Source organism: Molothrus ater, chromosome 11 (assembly GCF_012460135.2).
Source record: "Molothrus ater isolate BHLD 08-10-18 breed brown headed cowbird chromosome 11, BPBGC_Mater_1.1, whole genome shotgun sequence".
Taxonomy (NCBI): Eukaryota; Metazoa; Chordata; class Aves; order Passeriformes; family Icteridae; genus Molothrus; species Molothrus ater.
The window spans coordinates 3,885,781-3,907,254 of NC_050488.2; the positions used below are offsets into that span (position 1 = coordinate 3,885,781).

At 37.9% G+C, this 21,474-nt stretch overlaps 2 protein-coding genes across 4 annotated transcripts in view; one reads left to right on the top strand and one right to left on the bottom strand.

Moving 5' to 3' along the window:
- CENPP (centromere protein P) overlaps positions 1-21,474 on the top strand; it is a 113,899-nt gene that overhangs the window by 26,016 nt on the left and 66,409 nt on the right. The window lies entirely within an intron of this gene.
- On the bottom strand, positions 7,610-11,892 carry OMD (osteomodulin). The gene is made up of 3 exons (XM_036390744.2): positions 11,660-11,892; positions 8,470-9,422; positions 7,610-7,929 (listed from the first exon to the last, which is right to left on the bottom strand). The coding sequence occupies exons 1-3, from the start codon at positions 11,890-11,892 to the stop codon at positions 7,610-7,612; spliced, it is 1,506 nt and encodes a 501-aa protein (XP_036246637.2).

Here is a 21,474-nt window from a genome sequence, read left to right on the forward strand (position 1 = left end):
TACTTCCTTACAAATACATTCCAAGAGGGAGATGTTAAGTAGTTCATTTGGTGTGATGTCATCAAAGAGTAGCTCACAGTGCCAAATAAAGTTGTAACTTTGTCCCATAGTTTGTCAGCATTGCCATGAAAGAAAATACATCAGCAAATAATGTCAGTTTTTATCTGAACATGTAGCAGATGCTCAGGTCAGCACAAGGATGGGGGTGGTATGGGTGACTGCAAACCTTCAACTGCTTTTTTCCTGCTCAGAATGAATAGAAATAACCAAAATATCCAAATCATGTGAGATGAAATATGTGGTTCATATGCACTGGCAGTAGAGGAGCTCACAGGAAGCACCCTGGCAAGCAGGGAGTGCTTTCTAGGCACTGTTAGTGCTTGGAAATTGGATATATAAGTGTCTCTTGCTTGGACTCTGGTTACAAGGATCCATGTACTTGGAAGGAGGTTTTTTTTCTGGAAACCTAAGTCTGCTGTGTTGTTAACTCATTGAGCTCCAGTTTTTGATAAATGTGTCCATGATGTGTTTTTTGATTTCCCTATGATGTCTCATTTGCACTGACTGATTTCCCCACAAAATACTTTCAGCTGTACTGACTGTTAGTAATTTTAAAAGGTTATTTTTCCTAATTTTGTTGACATGGAATCATGACTTAAATTTGAACAGTAGTAATTTCCCTGTCATTTTGTAAGGTTATAAAGTGTAGCTGAAGGTGTAAATGAACCACAAGACTTCTTGTAGTGGATAGAACCCAAGCCAGATTAATGGGATTGCATTCTGGACTCTGGATTCTGTTGTCAGGAAAACTTAGCTTTAGGTGAAAAGGGTTGCATACAGAATAGGTGTAAAATTTGTTCCCCAAGGTTTTCTTCTGTCATGTTAGACAACAAAGGATAGGAGAAGAAAAAGTGAGAAGCTGGATGGGTGTGGATGGCAGAGGTAGGAAAAGCATAGGAGAGCAATACAGAAATGAGGGTAACTATCCAAACTGTCCATGTTGCTGACTAAATCTTCAGCATCTGGGAAATAATCTAGTATTTAGTTTATATGTCAGTACAGAGCGGGGTAGACTTTGCTTTGTGCAAGACAGGTTGGAAATGACTTCTCCAAGGTGCCTGGGGGAATTACACGGGAGCAGGGGCTGGCACTGCCTATGTAAGGGTTTGTGGTTGTGCAATGGGAGGCAGAACACTGGAAAAAGAAAAATGGGGAGGAAAAACCACAGGGCTTTACCTCTGGGGTGCTGAGGCAGCACTAGGGAGAGTCCCATGAAGTTCCTATCAAGATACTCCTTATGAAATAAACCAAAGCTGATACTCTTTTTAATAACTTGTGTTTGCTCTATGTTTAGACAGAGGAAGGGCACTTTGCAGCTGCCTAAAGACCTTGGCTTTCATTTTGTATCACAGTCTCTAAAGGATGATATTGGCCACTTCTGCCATTTCTGAGTTTTACTGTTTATAAGTGTTCTTGAAAAAAAAAAAGTACTATGGATTATAGCTCAGCTGCCCTGTGCTTGTGGTGGGTGCTGGGAATCCCTTTGAGAATGCTCAGTGTCTTCTCTTGGCCAGATATCTGTGTAGGACAGAATGAGATGAGGGCAAATTAGGAAAGCTTTTAAAGATTTTTGGGTATTTATAGACTTGGGCACAATGCTGGATTTTCTTCTGTGTGTGATAGTCCTGCTTCATGTGGAGGTAACATGTTGGAGGTTCCTTGGCATAACTTGTGTGGAGTGTGATTTAAACACCTCACAATGTTGACCAGCTGTTCTGGATTGGAGTAATTATAATAGAAAAGGCAGTTATTGCAGCAGCCTGATAACATGTACATAATCTGCAAACAGTGAGAGATTGGCTGTTAAAAAGGGTAAAAGCATTAAGTGATGTAAGAACTGAACTCGATGCTTCTATTTTTATTTTCTCCTTTTGTAACCTAAAAGAAATAACTTTTTAGAATGGTTCTCTACACAGTTTTATTTTCTAAAACACAAGCCTTTCCTTTTGATATTTATGTGGGATTAATTCTAGTTTCTAAAACTACTTTTATCTCTTTGCTGCTGCGTAAATGTATGATATGAAACTTCTCAGACTCCTTCATTCCCTTCTGCTTTTTGTTAAGGTCCTGATAGAGGGTGTAAAAATAGTTTTTAAGCTAGTTTAATGCCAATAATGATGATGGAGTTGTACTTATTCGGGGAACTAAAAGTATCCCAGAGGGAGGAGGGAGCAATTCCTGGTTTCTTTGCTGGTTTGAGAACTGAAGGTGGTGCTATAGAAGAGTTGTGTAAAGCAAAGGCAATTCCAACTCAGCACCCTTGAGGGATGGAGAAAGGTTCATAGGTAGTGTTAAATGTAAAATAAGTGTCATCATGTCCTAGACAGAAAACAGAACATTCTTCAAGATTCAGAATCACTAAAGAAGTACCTGAAATGAAATAGTTATGCATAAACACCTCCAGATTTTTATGAAAGTTGCAACTATTTCGAAGGCTCAGTGAATTAAATCAGTTTAGGTCACTGTTAGGGCCACCAGCTGCAAAATGAAGACAGCTGAAAAATGACCTAGTGATTGTATGAACATCCTTCCATATGTTTCTGATTTATAATCAGAATTTTTTAAGGCTGAAGACATTACCTTTATTTCTTGCATTTCTGGAAAAGGAAAACTTTTATCAGTTACTGTATTATAAATGAATAAAGCACATTGCAAAAATCATGTATAATATTAAACAGAAATCAAACTGTGGTTAACAAATAGAAATGATAAGCAGAGTAACAGTGCTCTCTATTTACCCAGACCTCTCTGTTGAACACATGTTCTCCTGAGCTTTGCTATGTGACATCAGTTACATCCTGAAACAAAAGCCAACCTACTGCAATTTATTACAATTTCTTAGAATTCCTTCCAGAATTGGCATTACTTCCTTATGACAATACCATCATTTGTTGAGAGCTGTTACTATGTCCACAGGGACATTTGAGTCAGGGCTCCAAGAATCATTGGCCTTATCCATATTTTCCTTCAGTGTTCCAGGCATCTGTTCCTTGTGTTGTTCATAGCATCTGCTTTACTGTGTTCATGGCTCATCCTCACATTTATCTGTTGTCCTTGTGTTGTACTTGTAGAATATGGGCATTTTTTCCTCTGTAGATGATGAATTAATGCAATTAATTACAAGGTTGTGTTTCTATTTATTTTCCTTTTAAATTAATTAGGTTGTTAGAAATATCAATTTTGGGCAAAACAGTTAAAACATTTAAAATGTTTGTATTTGTGGAATTCCATAAGTTGCAATAGTGTATACACAAATTGGCTTATAGCTGAATAGTTCATACTCTTGCAGCAGTACTGGAAAATGATAGTGAAATCTCTTCAATGTGTATTTTTTTTTTGTTAAAAGTAAAATATATTCCCCTTTCCTGCTTTTCATGTAGGAAATGCCTATGCTTATAGCTCACAATGATAAGGTTGGGCAACAAAGAAGGAAATGGATTTGTATTGTAAAAGTGGAATGTGAATATGTTACACTAAGGCAGAAAACGTGAACTGTAAAACATCTGTTTTCTCTAAAGGAGCTTCTGTCCTCAGCCACATAACTTTTATTACCAGAGTACTGAAGCAAAGTGTAAAAAATATTTGTCAGGAAAAAGCAAAATATATTCCCACTTTATTGGGCTAAAGAAAGGAATATAAATAGTTAGATTAAACTACTTTTATTTCTCTTTCTTGTGATTTTTATAATAACTTGTGGTGGTTGGCACTTTACCTGAATTGTTCATGGCAATGCAGAGTTAAAACTCAGATCAAGCTTTGTTTCTGTATTTTTTGACTGTGCTGTAAACAAACTCATTAAGCTATTTCATTGTTAGGTTTTGCTGTTACTGATGAAATAAATAGCATGTTTAGCTCTTAGTTTATGAACCTATTTCCTGCTTTAAAAACACTGTATAGTTTGTCAGTAAGTACCAGAGCAAACATGAAGCAAGTCTGTTTTACACTGTCTCAAGGCAGTGGTAGTGAGGAGCAGAACCAGCACATTACCATGGTTCAGGATAGTGACAACACAGAACTGGTGTGGAATTGGTAATAAAGGTTAGTGTACAATATCCTGTGTGCAGCAGTGCCCATAACAGAGGCTTTGGGAAGACAGAGAATAGAACAATGATGCATGATCCTTCTCTCTGTCCTGTCTTCAAATGTTCTTTCATTCTCCAGCTATTTCAGCTCAGCACTTTTGTCCCTACTGTGTTTCCTTTAATGGATCTCCTCCAAGGAACCCAATTACTGTCTGTGTCTTTTCTCAACACCATGTCTGAAACTGCTGCACCCACTGTGCCCTCGGGTACATGGGACACGTGAGCTTCATTTGGTGGCTCCTTCCCTTGCACTGGAGCAGATCCCAGGCCCTTGCTGTCAGTCCAACCCATAATTTTGTGGGTATCTTCTGTACCCCCTCAGCTGTCTCTTTGCTGAGCCCTAGTGCATTCCATGTTGTTGATATAGAAGCCAATCCTTACCTTGGGTGACCTTGCTCTAATCCTTTTCCAATCATCCCTGTGTAATTACACCAGCTACCTGAGGCTTGGGAAATCAATACTGCATTTAATGTCTGGGTGAGCCACAGATTTATGGCAGTGTCTTGGTGTTTCCTGTTTTCCATTTGTCTCTGGTTACTCTCTACATGTGAGTTTCCTTTTTGTGACTCCTGGATGCTGAGCCAGTTTTCACTGCACACCTATTGCTACTGGAGCACTTCTGAGTCCTGCTCCCTGAGTGGTGTTGGTGAGGTCACCCTTCATTAGTTTTCATGTGGAACTAAGATCATCATTTCCATGCACATCACTTCTCATTTAAGTGATGAGCTCTCCTGGCTCTTTTAGCATACTGACGACTTTTGCAGCCATTCTCCAGCAACACTTAGCGCTCATTGTTGGCATCTCACTTCTCAGCCTGGTTTGTCTATCTCTTGCTAGCATTTTAAATGGAGTAAATTCCAGCACAGGCCCTCTGCAAAGTTCCCACCAGTGGGATTCCCTCCACAGCAAGAACTGACCATTTATTCTTAGGCTGTTTCTTATACTTTATTTGATCTTTGTTCGTGATGTTGCCTTTTAATCTGCGGCAATTTAATTTCCTTAAAAACCTTTAGGAATTTTTGTAGGCTGTTTGGACCAGGATCTCCCTTTTCCACATCCTTCATGATTCCCTCAGAGAACTCCAAGATATTTGGAAGGCAAAAACATCATGACTTTTACAGACAGCATCCCCTGTGTTCCCAGAGCAAATTTCACTCAGCTAGATATCCATTAATCCAGTCCTTTATTATAATTCTCACTTCTCTAAGGCTACCAAGTCTGTAGTTCTCTGTCCACTGTAAAAGCCTTTCTGGAATAAGCGTCCTATGTGTTACAGATTATATAATAGTATTAGTTGAAAGAAAAGTAAGTTATAATAGTTCTGCTTGTAATACAAATTTCATGTTCTACCTGAATGAGTCAAGTGTAATAAGACAGCTCTGAAGTTTTAATAATTTCCAGTCTGACTTTGAGAAATGTATACAATGTCAATACTTTGACTTCTACTTTAAGACTAAAGCCAAGCTTTGTTTCATAAATGTCTTTAAAAAGCAAAAAGTTTGTGATAGAAGATGTAATATTCACTATAGCAGGATAGTGTTCTTTTATTTTTAAAGCTGAGCAAGCCTTTCAAAAAAGCCTCTTATTTTAGATTTGCATTTTGTGCACCATTCACTTAAAATCTGAAATAGTTGAAAGGTTAATATACTACATTTTTTTGTGTGTATGTATTAATAAAGCAATAAAGTTAGAGATATATCTAAATTCTTGTATATAGTGTGCATAAATGATATTGAGTACTTAAGGAATGAATACATATATATGTTCCTTTTTCAGAAACCCGGAGGTGTTTGAGGGTGATAAACATTAATAATTTTTTTTTTTTTTAAAGTAGACATTCTGTAGTGCTGTGAATTTGTGAGGTGACCATAAAATAGTTTGCTATGAATACTGGATCTGCTCAGAATGCAGATAAGAAAAAGGGGAAGGAGAGAGGAGCAGATTTCTCAAGTTAGTTGGCTGAAGAGCCACAAATTAATAACAATAGAATAAATTTTGTACCCACAAATTCTTACAACCAGCTGTCCTTAAAGTCTATATATATTCTTAAAGTTTATATTCATAGCTTTACAATAAGTCTTTCTCTTAAAAAGAAGTAATTAAGTATTTTCATTTTCTTAATATTTCAGTTGATACATCAGAAACCATAAATATGAATATGGGCCTAAAAAAAAAAACCCTGAAATTCTAAGAGAAAAAATGAAAACTGCCTAGCTTCTCAAATTCTAATAGAAATCTGATTACATTGTGCATTAAGTGTAGGACAACTACATAAAATTATCAAAGTTGGTAGTACGATGTATGGATCTATCACTTGCAAAAATTTCATTTTGAAAATAGGGATTTTTTTTTCCTCACAGCTAGCAAAGCTCTATCAGGAAAAAAGTGCTGAAAAATAAAGTGATAAAAAAGGCAATAAAATGCTCTATAGTGTTATCTTTCCCTGTAGTTATCTGGATCTGTTTCTAGGCATAAGATATAACAAAAATTTGCATAGCTCAAAGTTTTCTTCAGATTACTTAAAGCAATGTTGATTGTAATTTGAAGCAGAACACAGCTAATTGGTATTAGCTGTGCAGAGGGATAGATTAATAGTGAAATTAATAGTTAAAAAAGCCTGCAGTGCTTTTCTTTGTAACTGTCCTACTTGATGAATAATTCTAAATGCAAAGATTACATTATATTTCTATGTGTCTTCTAAAATAACATGGGCTGAAGCATAGGGAAAATCTAAATGCTAATGGTTCAGTTGTGTTAAAGCACATGCTTTTCCCTAGATCCCAGCAGCTTGGTGAAAGATTATTTATTGCCTGTGTTAGTAATAAGCTGAAATCTCCTTTGAAAGACTGTGATAGTTAAAGGACATCCAAAGAAGTGAGTGTTGGAATATAGCTTGGCAAGATACTTGAAACATAATATGGGGAAGGTTTGAAGCTCCATATTTGTGATGTCCTCATCCAGTTGGAAATTGAAAGAAGAAATATCTGTATTTCTGGGAGATGTGGAGGAACCTTGTGGAAGTATTTTGTAATCTCTTGTCCTTCTCTCTAGTGCATCTCTTTGCTACTGCTGTCAGCAGTAGGATGTAGAGCTGGATGGATTTTTGGCCTTAATCACTTGTTCCTATTGAATTATGACACTGATTATATTTTAGTCATTTTGCAATTGGATCACTTTAGAACAGAATTTCAAGTCAATTTTCTTTCACTTTGGCTGCTCACCCAAAGCTGATCCCATCATCAACCCAGGTTATGTGTCAGACCTTTATCTAATGCACAGGTGAGTGCTCTTTGTTCCTAGTATTGTTTTTTACTACACCAATAATAGGACATTTACCTACTTTAAACTCCTATCTCTTCTTTATAGATTCACCTTGAATATCCCAAACTGCCCACTTGTCCTAGGATAGATCTGAATAACCCAGACTAATGAGAAGTTTCTGTATATACTTATTAACAGTGATTGCTTCAGTGATAGTAAGGATGAAAATAGCTGTCCTCTGCTTCATGATCTTCTTCAGTTCCTTGATTGAGCGTTTCATGATTGTCTTCTGCTTCCTGGAATTCCTCTGGTGTCAGAAACCGCCGGAACACCGGTGTTCTGAGCTGGCTTGGCCTGCTGACAGTGACATTCTGCTCTCCATAATAAATGGTTCTGATGAGGGGGAAGCAGAAGAAGGCGTAGGTGCTGATGGGGCTTGTGAGCTTGTTCTGGTCCACCCGTATGTAGGTTAACTGCTTGATGTTCAGTGGGTCCAGAGTGGGGCACATCACAGTAACGTTGATGTCTGTAAGAGAGTGAAAAATATGAATTAAACTGCAGAAAGTGGTCATGTTTTTGACCTATTGCAAAAGTGAAACTTATGTTTTGAAATTTAAAATGGAAAATGTTTTTATGGGGCACAGTAATATAACCCTTCTCTACAGTTTAAATCAGTTTTGTAACTGACAATGGTACCAGTGTGGGGGCTTGCAAAATATAAGGTTGTGAGGTAAGGGATTTGTAATTACTGCTTTATGAGAATGAAATATTTTCATCATTCCTTTTTTCTGTATGTTTTTATCAGTTGCTGAAGCAGAAGCAATTTTCAAAAAAAAATTAGCTGTTACATGAAAAACTGGTATTAACTTTTACAAAGAACTGTGAATTAGAGGAAAGCTTCAAAAATTAAATCCTCTCTAATTTCAAATTGGTCTCAAATGACTGAGGATGTGTTTATATTGCATCCCAAAGAATATAGGATGATATTCTCCCCACACTCCTCCCATGACCAATGCCAAAATCCACTAAGTTTATTGCTTTTTACCAAGTTTAACCATCAACCTACTTTCAATTTCATTGTCTTCAATGTACAAATGCTGCAAACTTCTTGGAATATAGAACACTTGTTTCAATTTGTTATGTCCAAGATTAAGTTCTAGAAGGTTGGGTAGATTAAAGGTGTTGTGTGGAATATCCTGCAGGTTATTGTGGGACATTCTTAGAGCAATGATGTGGGGAAGTCTGTGGAAATAGTTTTCTGGAATATGAGAAATGGAGTTATTTTCAAGAGAAAGATGCCGAAGTGATGGTGGCAGGTCAGGGGGCATTGTCTGTAATTTGTTGTTGCATAAGTTGAGCTGCATTAAATTTTTCATGTTTGAGAAGGGTTTTTCTTTGAATACTGAGTCATCAAGTAAGTTATTGCAAAGGTCAAGCGTGGTCATGTTGAGCAATCCTTCCAATGCATTTGCAGGTAACCGGGAAATGTTATTGAAACCAAGGAGGAGTCTCTCTAGAGAGCTGGGCAGAGGGAATGGAAATTCTTCTAATTCATTATGTTGTAAATGAAGTTGCACTAGGTGTGAAAGTTTGGCAAAAACACCATGGTCAATCATATGGAATTTGATATTGTTGTAGCTGAGGTTAATTTCCCTTATGAAGGTAACATTAGTGAATGGTCCTGCAGGCACAGCTTCAATGTTGTTGTTTTGCAGGTAAAGTTGTTGGACATGACTGGGGATGTTTGGTATTGTTTTGAGTTTCCTGTGATCACAGTACATGGATAAGGGAAAAGCTGGTGGACAGAAGCATTCCTTGGCACACTCAACTGGGAAAGGAAAACGAGCTTCAACTTGAGCATCTGGGTTAAAATAATATGGAACTTGATGATCTGGCTCCCCACCATATTCATCCTCAAAATCATAGTCTTCATACTGACAAAAGACCAAAGCAGCCCAGAGGAGGTGGAGGATCAATAGGTGGCTCAGAATCCCCATATTTAAATTGATATGTTGTGACCTGTTGATGAGAAGAAACATGAAATTTTAGATAGTTATAAAGCAAATAGCACAGCAGTTTTAAGTAGCTGCAGCATCTAATGAAATAAGTAGAATAATGTCTTTTTTTGGCAACACTGTCTATGACATTACTAGGAAACCCAAGTTCTGATCTGTACCTTCCACATAAAAAATATCATGTCCTTGAAGTAAACAGAGGTTTTCTGGTCTGACTTCAGGCAAGTCTGAAGTCAGGTGTCCACCTGTGCTTGGTACTGAAGGGTACCATAACAGGATTGTTTCTATAAAAAGAACATTGAAATAGATTACTTGGAAATATTGTATGTTACGTAAAGTAGAAAGCTATGTGGCTTTGCAAATTGTATGTTCTGTGGCATTTTGTGTTGTTTTTCTATTTTCCACAAAACATGACTGACTTAGTACTGTGTGTGATTTTTCTGTTCCATCATTTATTTAAAGCCAATGCAATTCAACCATCGTGCACTGCACATGCTATAAATCTTTAGTGGTATAAAACTTTAGTGGTAAGTTTTCTTTGTAGTCTTCTTCTGCTTCTGTAATCATATGTTCTTTATAGATGTGAACTAATTTACTTCCCAAATACCCTTCTGAGGTGAAATCCTGATGTTGTGAAAGGCAAATAATTTTGCAGGTCAAATTTCTGTTGCTCAAAGCCAGTCTAACCTTTTAGAGTGCTTTATGCAGTCAAAGGAGCCATGTTATTTGGCAGAATGAGAGCTGTGAATCATGTCAAGCTGCTCAATTTAAGCAGCAGTGAGTCAAAATGTTACATTGCAAGTCAAACCACAGAAGTCATGGAAAAATTTAAGAGACTTTGCTCAGTATACCCTGAAGCAGAGAGAGAAAAGCAGTTATTCTCCTTTTTGTTTTTCATATATGTTTTGTACCCGAGGGACTCTTTGTCAGTATTTGTTTACTGAACACTCTCAGTAACAAAGGAGAGGAGACAAGTAGTCATTTCTGGTGGTTACCTAATGGGTGATGTATTCTATCAACTGAATAGCACAGAGAGAAGCCTAAGAAGAGAAGTAGTAACAAACAATTGGAATTTGCTGCATCCTTGCAATTGTGCTGTGTGCCACAGCCTGTGTGTGCCAGTGGCTGGGTGCCACCATGGGGCATTGCCTAACCTGCACATGTAACTTTGCATTTCAGTGCAGTCCAGTTTCATAACTGATGAAAACCTCAAACCAGGTTTGACTGGAGTCAGGAACTGCTCTCCAGGTAGGTCCTTTGCAAAGTCAGGGACTCCATATCCCTGCAGCAGTGTGGGATGTCCCAGCTAATTAAGCAATTAGCAGAGACACAGAGCAGCTTGCACCACAGTGCTGCATAAATGCACTGCCTTGGGGTGAGAAGGAGTTCTGTGCTTCAGGAGGAATTTGCTGGGTTTCACATTTCAGGCAGTGTATATCAAAACATCTTCTAATCAGTCCAGTTGGTGTCTATCTAAAATCTGTTTCTAACTCCCACAGCTGCCTTCTGGTTTTGTGGAACAGATCCCAGTCTGTCCCCCTTGCCTATTTCATCTTCTTTTCTTCCTTTTGAGTCCTCCCTCTTCAGTTGCAGTCTAGAACTTGAGCTTCACCTTCTAGTTCTATTCTCTCATGTCACAAAACTTCCAATTAATAATTTTTATTCTTGGTGCCACAGTTGTCCTTGGAAACCAGGAGGGAAAACTCAGTTAAGTCTTCTCACTCTGAGGAATAAGGCCTGATCTACTTGCCATGTGGACAATGTGAAAAGAGCTCCCATTGTGTCAGATGAAATGATAAATAAGAAGTAATATGTACCAAGGTCTCCCACAGGTTAAATGGAGAGGGTGGAGCTGGTTTAGGGAGACATTTTGATACTTTGGCTGTACCTGAGTATCTTACTGGCAGAATAGTAACTGTCCTGCCAGGCTTGCAGGTGGTGTCTCAGAGCACTGAGACACTGACACCTCTTCATGAAATATTTCTAAGAATTTAACTAGCTTTAAAACACTCAGGTGAAACTTGATAACAGGAAATGCAGGGCAGATGCACACAATATGATAAAACATAATTACAAAGTTGAAAAACAATAGAAAATCTTAGAAACTTGATTCTTTACCATCTGTAATCAAGTCAGAGCTCAGTAATTGTATTTTCAAGCAGAAAGCTAAATATTATAAAACATGCATGAATCACTCTTCACTGAAAAATAACACAATCAGTTCATTTTATTCCTGCTTACCAAGAAAACTTACTCTTTGGATGTCTGAGAAGTTCAAGTTGTAGAGGGCAGCAAGTTCTTGTGCTGGTGGAATCATCTAAGACATAGCCTACCCCAGCTGGAAGAACAAAAGGTCTGTCTAAGCCATATTTTGTGGGAAGGAGCCTTGTGGGAAGGCAACACAAAATAACAGCCTTGTGGCCCCTCTTCTGATTTGCCAGTAAAATTAAAAAAACTGCTTTGTGCCACATCATCACTTGCTGTAGATGCTGTGTCATAAGGCTGTGAAGCAATTTCTCGTTTTGTTCAAATTCCTTCAATGTAATTGGCAGGATTCTTTCAGTTACTAACTCCCATTAAAAAAAAAAAGAGAATAAGGCTTAAAAAATGATTACAGAGGTTATTAGTTCATTGTGTGGGTTCAGCTGCAGTGATTCAGTTCTGTGAAGGGTTTGTCCTCTGAGGATGAAGTTAAGAAACAGTAAAAAAATTAACCTTACCAAAATCAAGGGGAAGCATGTGCTGTAAATAAGCTCTTAGAAACATCTTCCTTATTTTGCCCTCACAATGTCTATATCCTGTCTGCTTCCTGCAAAGGATTTGCTCTATACAGTGCTGGTGGTGTGGTGGTGTTCAAGTTGGACATTCACAGTAACTTTCCAACATCTTTTTTGCTAAGTTGCATAGAGAGAGCATAAATCTTGTGCAAAGGGTAATTAGGACATGAAACATAAACCATTTTACTCAAGACAAATATTTGTCTTAGGTTTTAGGAGGAATTAAAGAAAGAAGGTACAGTTATCTGCCTTTGCTGCTGTATGATACTTAAATACCTGCGATATATGAAAAAAATGGAGGACATGGAAATTTTTTTTGTGTGTGAAATGGTTTAAGTGTATGATTTATCCGAAGCATTTAATTATGCTTTTGGCTTAGTAAAAGAATTACTTTATTTCAAAAGCTGTTCACAAGGAAGAATCTGGTTCTTAAAAATTCTTCTGAAAAAGTGCCTTAGGAGTATCATAACTTTTTTAAAAATGCAGTGGTAAGTTTATGTTTTTTTGTCTTTGAGCTTCATGGAGCTGATGATTTGCTCAGTCTTTTCAAGTTTCTTCTCTAACATTGAGGACAAGAATACATATAAGAAGATAATTCATATGTAATTCTAACATGCAGAAAAGCACCAGATGTCACGACCAAAATGATATTGTAGGAGTTGGCAAAACTGGAAATAAACTAGAGCAGTCATGGTAGGGAATGCAAAATACAAGGGAGAGGCTGAAAGAGAGAAATTAAAACTCCATAGTCCTTGAGTAATGGTGCCACAAATGGTTGAATAGCTCCATTGTACCAGTAATTTTTTTATTTTAATAATTAATAGAATACATACACAGTGAGAGATGAAAAAAGCCCCACCAAGTTTTTTATGACCAGTTAGTAAAATGTAACAGGCTTTTACCAAGTTTGGGGTTTTTTAAGCACAAGACAAAGAACAGGGCACATATTTTTGGAAGCTTTGTTCTAGTAACAGTTATAAGTAAAACATACATAAAACTATTTGATCCAAAGATAAAAATTAGAGTTCTAATTTCATACCTGATATTTTTGTATTGTTTTCTACTACTGATTGTGTCCCAAAGTCTCTTAAGCTCTTAGGAGATCTAAAATCTCATGGTGAATTTAAAAATCCATGGTGGCAGGACAGAAGAGTCTGTCCTTTGAAAAATTGTGGCAAAGCTCTTGATTTGAAGCACATTGAGCTTCAGAGGCTGATGCAGCTCTAGCCATGGAATATATTAAGACTCAGTTCCTGTTTTGTGGCAAGAGCTGTTTTGGAGACAAACAAGTCTATACTTTGTGATCTTGGTCAAATGGTGTGGTTTGATCCTCATTTTCATTTGTGGTGTGGCAGGAATTTCCTTACAAGGCAGATAATGAGGGGATTAAATTTAGCATCCTTCATGTAAGACTTCTTGTTTCAAAGGCTGTAAAAATTTATTGAATTTTCAGCATGTTTTGTTTTTTAGTTTTAAGAATTGGAAGGAATTATTCTTAATGTTGATTTGTAATTTTTTTTCATAATTTTAGTTATGCAGTTGTGATGCAAAGTGGGATGTATGGCAAGCTAGAAGTCTGAGTCGGCTTCAAGCTGATTTATTTTCTTTAGCTAAACTTGTATGGATCCTTTTCATCAATTAAAATCTTTGCAATTTCACCATCTCCATTAACTGCATTCAACTTATTAACTTGACAGCTTTTCCAGTTTTATTTCTGAGCTGAAGATACAAGAAAGGCTATTCTATTATTTTATAATTTAAGGGATTTTAGATAGTTGAATATGGTCTACTGAAGACATTTAAAATTTCCAAATTCTAGTCAAAATGTTCTTGGGATAAAGTAGAAAAGATCACCAGTGGTCTTTGAGATGAATGGCCCTGATAATAAGAAGGTATAAATTACTTTCAATTATTGGGCCTTTTTCTTATATTGACTGTCTGACTGTAAAAAATTCTTAGGTTTCTTTGTGTTTGGTGGGTTTTCCTTGGTAAGTTCTTTTTTCCTTTCCCTCCAAAATTTATAATGGTCCTTATAAAGTATAAAAGAAAAAAAAAAGTGCATTTTGTTTATAGAGGGTTTAGGGAACTCAAATGAAGCCAAGCTAGGGAAGTTAGACCTGAGGACTGTGTTGGAAACATGATCTTAATAGAATTGCAAAAGTCTGGCCCTGCTATCAGATGTCTGAAAAGGCCTCAAGCTCAAAATTTAACAATCCTCAGTTGACAACTTGGAAGGGATTCTGTGGTTTAGATAAGAATTGGTGATGTTTGTTCCTGTGAGTGAGGGCACAGTAAAGAAGGGAGTGCACAGTCAGATATAAGAAGGACCTGGGAAGGCTGTAATTTGGTTCCTTGCCAAGCCTGTGGGTAGGAAACAGCTGGAGCCAATGTCACTGAGGCTGGGCTGCATTTCAGAGTCCCACTGTAGACACGGAAGCTCTTGGCATCCCAATTTTCAGGCCTTGACTGGCAGCCCAGCACTGCTGTCAGCAGCCACCTGCAGCCTCTGGGAATCCCAGAGGTGTTTGTTACCTGTGCTTGCCTTTGGCAGAGCTGACTGAACATTGGGGCTGTAGTGGCTGCTGGATTTGTTTACCCTGTGCCAGAACTCCTCTGAAAAGTCACTGACTGCAGTGTAGAGCTCAGCAAATGGAGATGCTGAAGGTGTTGTTCTTGCAGAGCCTCCAGCCCAGCCCAAGCCCTCCCAGGTTTGGTGCTGTTCTGCTCTTGATGGAATGGAAATTCCAGGAGAGTGTCCCTGTGGGAACGTGTGTTTTTAAAGGTTATGGAAAAGGGGCCATCAAATCACATCAACAGAGCTGAGACAAGGCCTAATCTGTTTAAAAAAGCAAAGGAGGACAGAGCTGTGCCCTGTGTGGTGCTTTCTGTTGCCTCTGACCCGAACCTTGTTGTGTGGTCCCTACTTATTTCCCATTTAGTAGGTGGTATTATGAGATCCAAACTCTGGCAATCCACATCTTGTGCAGCCTGTTTTCAATGTTTTGCTTTGTTTTGCTAAGAGCTCCTGGGAAGAACATGTTGAGCAACTTAAAACAGTCGAGCTTATTGACCTTGTAGCATGGGAATTAATTATAGTCTCATAGGAAATTATTGAGTAACTTCTACTAACGAACAGTGATACACTGAATTTTAGGGCTGAATTCACTAGAAGCATCTCTGCATCTAGAAGCAATACATTAGGAAGCTCATTAGAGATTGGTCACACTTGTGCATGAACATGTTCAAGGAACAATTGGTACTGCAGAAGCAAAGTGTCAAATTTCCTGGCCTGTTCAAATTTATAATATGTGAGGCTTTTTGTATGACAATATCAATTTATGGTAGTGGATAGATGACTTTGAAGGACTGACAGAAGAGGAGCAATGTAACATTTTTCTGAATATATTGCTGTGTTAGAAATCTTAGAAGGATTTAATAGTGTATTGGGAGAGGTTATGGTTTTTGGAAATAGATGGATTTTACTTTCTACAGAAGAGGCATCTAAATAGGGTTGTAGTGTACTCATCATGTTTCTACTGACACAGTAACAAGTAGTCATAAACAATTTACACTGGAATAATAAAACAAGTTGAAAATTGATGTAAGCAATATTATGTGTAGCAAATAGTGTCTGCTTACTCTAAAATACCCTGAACTTTATGAAATTATAAATCTCTGCTGAGGAGAGTCACTGTTGTCAGCTGACACTTGTTTTTAGAAATTGAGTAGCTTGTTTAATAAATATGCTTTCTGTTATCCTCTGTATTTTTATACAGCCTGCTTTGGTTGTTCCAAGATGACTTTGGGCTGTGTTTTCCTCCCATGTGGAGTTCTGGGAATAGTTGTCTGGTTTTGCAACCACTGTTTACTGGTGCAGGTATATTCATTTTCTTGAGGCAGTATTAGCAGTTGGACCTCAAACTTTAACAGAGTCTTTAGTTTGCCTGATTTGTGTCTTACATAAAATGATATCAATGATCACAGTATATGACAGGTGTCTTGCACTCACTAATAAACATTGTAAATAAAAGAACAGCATGTTCTGGAAGGGAAGAAAGTGAGGAAGGTAATGGAGCTGAGTGTCTATTCCAAAGCAGGCACTTTTTATTTATTTTGAGCAGAACTGGTGACTTAGTGCCCTAAACTGGTAGATGTCTACAAGAGATCATGTGAATTCTACCATAATAATTTATATTAATAGCTTATTCATTAACTTGTTTCATTCATTTATGGCTAAGGACTTCCTGCAATTTTGGTTAAAGAGGTAGAAAATGTGCTTGCAACTTCAGATTGTTCTCAGGTTTGTATCCAATCTGAAAATCATATGTTTATAAGGTTTTTTTTAGGCACCTCCAGGCAAGGATAAAGGGTAGCTGTCTAAGTTATTTGCCAAAGCATTCCTGAATGATCATGAGTAGGAAAATGTTTTGCATTAGCAGAAATTTTCCCCTTGTACGTGATGGAAAGTGCTTCCTATTTACTCTTTGGAGTGTGTTGAAGAGAGATGATCTTTGATTTTACAATGACTGCAGAATGTGATTCTTTTCTTAAATACCTATTGCTCTAGAAATAGTCAAACAAATACAACTGTCCAGCCTGGTGGTGCAGAGGATTCTGCCAGGCAGCTGCTCAGCTCTGTCCTATAGTCTGGAAACTGAACATCAGCCTTAAAATGGTTCTTAATTTTTATTATCCCTTCTTTCTTAAAGAGAATAAATCCTCTCCTTTTAGCACAAAGCTTATGGTGCTGGCACCACATTGCCTTTATGGCCTGCAGTGCAGTTCTTATGCAGCCAGAATCTGTGACTTGGAAGCTTTCACTGAAACACCAGGTGTTATTACACATCATTCTGTACCCTGGCATATTGTCTTATAAGGAAAGATGAAATCTCTCTACCCTTGATTTCCTTTGGTTACTCTCCATTTTGTTTGGGCTTTCTTTAATATTAATGGTCCTTTGGAAGCAATGCTTGTGCTTCACACATGAAGTAAATATGTCTTTTGATATATGGAAGTTAATCAAATCAAAAGGGTTTCTCTGTGGTTGGAATAATTTGTGAGTCACAGCTCCTCCTTGGCAGAGCTCTTGGGGATCTTATTTTGATCCAGTCACTCTGGCTGGAAGTTGTTTCTTCTATTACCTGTCGTGGGATCCTTATTGTGAAGGCTTGAGCGAGGCTCACACTTAAACCAGCACTCAGAGAATCACAGAATGATGAAAGCCCATCCAGTTCCAGCCCCTGCCATGGGCAGGGTCCATCCACTGTCCCAGGCTGCTTCAAGCCTTGTGCAACCTGGCCTTGGCTACTGCCAGGGATGGGGCAGCCACAGCTGCTCTTTCCATTTCATTAAGGAGGAAAAGTTGATCTGGACATTACAGACTTTCCATAGTAATTTGGCAAGTGTGTCCTTGTTCTGTCTTGCTTCCAGCACCTTCTCTTGCCTTGTCCTATTGCTTTTTGAAGAGTGGAGTAAATGCCTAAAGCTGTTTGTAGCCAAAATATAAGCATCCATAATGTTTTTGTTCTAAAAAAATCAATTATTAAAAAATATTAACTGGGTCTTTGTAAGGGAATGGCATGAAATCAGTGCTTTGAGTGATTAAACTTTACCAGAACTGAGCTGATAGTAGTAGCTCCCTTTAAAAATGTCACTTTTAATGCAAGTCAGCTGTCCAGATCTCCCTTCACATCTTTGCCAAACACTTGGCTTCATGCTGAAACTTCTAAATGAGTCTGTGTGTTGTGAAAGCAGCCCCAGAATGGGGACTGGGGTAGTTGTTTTGAACTGCTGCTGACTGAGCTAGATACTGGGTTTAGCCATGGTGAGATGTTTGAGGGGAGAGGTGCCTTTTAGAAAGACACAGCAGTGCCTTTACAAAGCAGCTGCACATCTGACAGATGTGTTTTCCATGCTCACATTTTCTCCTCTTCTCAGGTTCCTGTGCATTCTGATTTTGGGAGGGAACTATTCAAGTGGGAAGCATACATTACCCTTTCTGTCCCAAGCACAAGGCACTAGAAGCAGTATGAATCCATAAAACACAGGGTTGCTAAGGCAAAGCATTCCTGAAACAGGAGTAATGAAATATTGCCTTACACATGTGTGCTCCAATGGAACGCTCTCAAGGAAAACAGCACCAAGAGTTGTAGTTAGTTTATGGTAAGAAACATTTTATATTTTTAAAATCCTCACTTTGTTTGTGACTTGAGCATAAATAATGATAAAGGGCTTTTATAAAGGGTGACTACTTTTTTTCTTCCATCTATTAGAGGGAAGCAATAAGAAGGATATTGAAGATTGGGTTGAGATCAGGCTTAGTTTCTACTTTTCTGAAATAAAAGATTGTGGGTTTATAAATGCTAATTGTTAACTGTGGTCCTGACAGGGGAAACAAGGGATCTCTTGGCATCCTGGTTAAGAAAGTGGTTTTGGGGTTTGGTGTGATAATGGTGGGGTGAGGTTTCAAGTGTTTTCTTCCGTATGGCATCACAACAGATTTTATCTTCATATCAGACATCTCAAATTTACAGGCCACTGTACAGGAGCATAGTTTGTCAGAGAGATCATGAACTGCCCAGGTTAGGTAGGTGCTTGCATGGAAAATAGCTCCTAAAAGTACCCTGATTCTGTCATCTCAAAATTCATCCTATTACATGATGCTCCTGCTGGTTCCTATTAAAGGACAGCATTATGCAGCCAGGGACTATGGGGGTAAAATATTCTACTTTTCTGACATTTAGTTTTGCTGTTTTTCTGAAAGTTATCTGGCTTTCTTTTTCTTTGTTAGTAATTTTTTTTTAATGGAGTTAAGTCAAAAGGCTTTTTCCTTGTAAAATCTAGTATCTGAGGAAATATAAGACACCAGTAATATTAATTTACAGGAGGGTGGCATCTAAACAGAAACCGAATGTATTAGCTTAAACTATAAGTGAAAAATATGCATTCCAAAAAACCAAGTAAGCTTTCCTGAAGTTATTAATTTCTATAATGAATTATTAATTTCTATAGTTAATTCAATCACTGATTTTTTTCTTAAGCAAGTAATAATTAAGCTGCATCACAGTATTGCTGCTGGAGAAATGAGTATAGACATTTGCTTTTATTATTCTTGCAGAATACTAGATGATTCTGTAACTTCCTGAATCTGGACATCTTCTTATGAGATTAATACAAAAGTGGTTTCTTCATGCTAAAAATTAGGCCCTTTTTACCAGCTTGTGATTCCTTCATTCAGTTTGTTCCTTGTTTTGCCCTGGAGAATAGAAAGAGGATAAGATAGAACTGACAGAAGGATAAAAATGGTGACTGGATGTTCTTGGTGGCCTAAATAAAATACAAATTTTGGTAAAATACTATCTTTAAGAATGGCAGGCCAGGTTTTTGGGGTTTTTTTTCCACAAATGAGTTAAAGTGTTCGGTGAAGAGTGTTTCTGGAAGACAAATATTTTCATTGGTCTTTATGTTTAAACAGCTTTTGGAAATAACACCAGCTGAAGAATTAAGAGGCAAGTCCATGCTTGTGTCTGTGACTTGCTCCCTCTCTGTCCCTCTGGAAATTTTCCATCCGCTGGCAGCCTGACAGCTCAAGATTTTTTCCATTCTTAGCAGCGCCTGTAACACTGTAATAGTTCTTGCAAATGTAATTGTGAGGAGAAACTGTTGATTTCAGTCTTTCTGCCTGATTCTGATAGAAACCTTTGTGCAGGTGATGGGTAGCACAGGTGGAATGAACCAGGTGTGTGAATCACTTCTCCAGGGGCTCTTTGCTTATCTGGTTACTCTGGTGCATCCAGGCTTGTTCAATTCCCTGCTGCTGCACAGGGACTACGGGGCAAGGCTTGGCTGCCTGTGGAAATGTGTGAGATTCTCATCAAAACTGAGTCCCCAGTGCTGCTGTGCCAGAAATCTCATCATTGTCACATTTCCCTGGACAGGGATTTGGGACAGGAAAATGTTCATGCATAGGAGCAGCTGGCTGTGTGGGGTTCCCAGTGCAACCACAGCAGCACAGTGGTTAAATGCAGAGCCTGACTGTTCACTTGGGTAGCAATGCTCATATTTTATGTGAAAAACTGCAGCAAGGCAGCATGTTCCATCGAGCCAATCTTTTACTGGCTCACGTGGGCTTTGAGAAACATCCCAACGCACTCCAAAATATTGATTAGTTTTGGAAATCTCTTAAATATCATGCAAGTCTGGTTTTGTTTATTTCATACATAACCTTGTCTTCCATCTCACATGATTCACTGAGTATAGAGGGTAAATCTTGCATTTATCTTAGCAGATAATTTAGACCGTGGTATGTGATACGTGGCATTTGGAATTCAAGTCAGATTTTCATTTACTCCAGAACTTTTCCATATGTTTCCTATTAGCAGCTTTGTTCTCAAATCTCTAGTTTCCCCAGAAAGGAGGGAAAAAATCCCAACACAAGCCCAAGAAGCAATGTTAAATTCTAAACATAGAGAATGAGGAAAAAAAAAGAGCCTTCAGAACACAATTTCATTATTTTTAGTTTAGTACTGCTTTTATTATCATGCTGCTGTTAAATTCTGATCAAAATGAAATGAAAATATTAATGTTTATTTTGTCTGTTGTGGCGTACCATAGTTTTTCTGGATAAATAGTGCAATATTTTAACTGGCAATGGAATGAATATGGAGTGAGTATCTTCAAGAGATAACAGCAGTTTCTTTTTAGGACATGGGTAAATGATTTTTGAGATTACATTAAATTATTCTAAAGTTGCTTAACAGTGAAGTCATATCTGATTTTCTATGCTAAACCTGGTTTAGGTACCTGAGATATTTTGCTGCTTTAGCAAACAGATATGAAGGGTTAATAATTGCACTTCTTAGTTTATATTTTTCAACTGCTCTGGTCTGAGTCATTTCACTCACTTTTTGGGAAATGCAGGTGCAGGAATTCCTAATGGGATACTCATGAAACGTTCTGGAAATTTCCATTGTGTTTAAAATAGCCAAACTTTCCCTTCTTGATATTTTTAAAGAAAAGAACCTTTTATCTTTGTCACTTATTTCACTCAGTATCTTTTAATCCTTATTACCAATTATAACCAATTTCGACACAGGATGGCGAGAAATATTTATGTGCTGGTTATTAATTTGTGGAAAATAGCAGCTGGGCAGAGGAAAGTGCTCCAGAGGTCCTTCAGCTGGGAAGGGACAGTTCCAAATCCTGCTTGGGAGCAGATGGAAGGCAGGAGAGGACAGAGCTGTGAGTGACCCCTTGGCACAGGGCTGCCTCTGGCAGCAC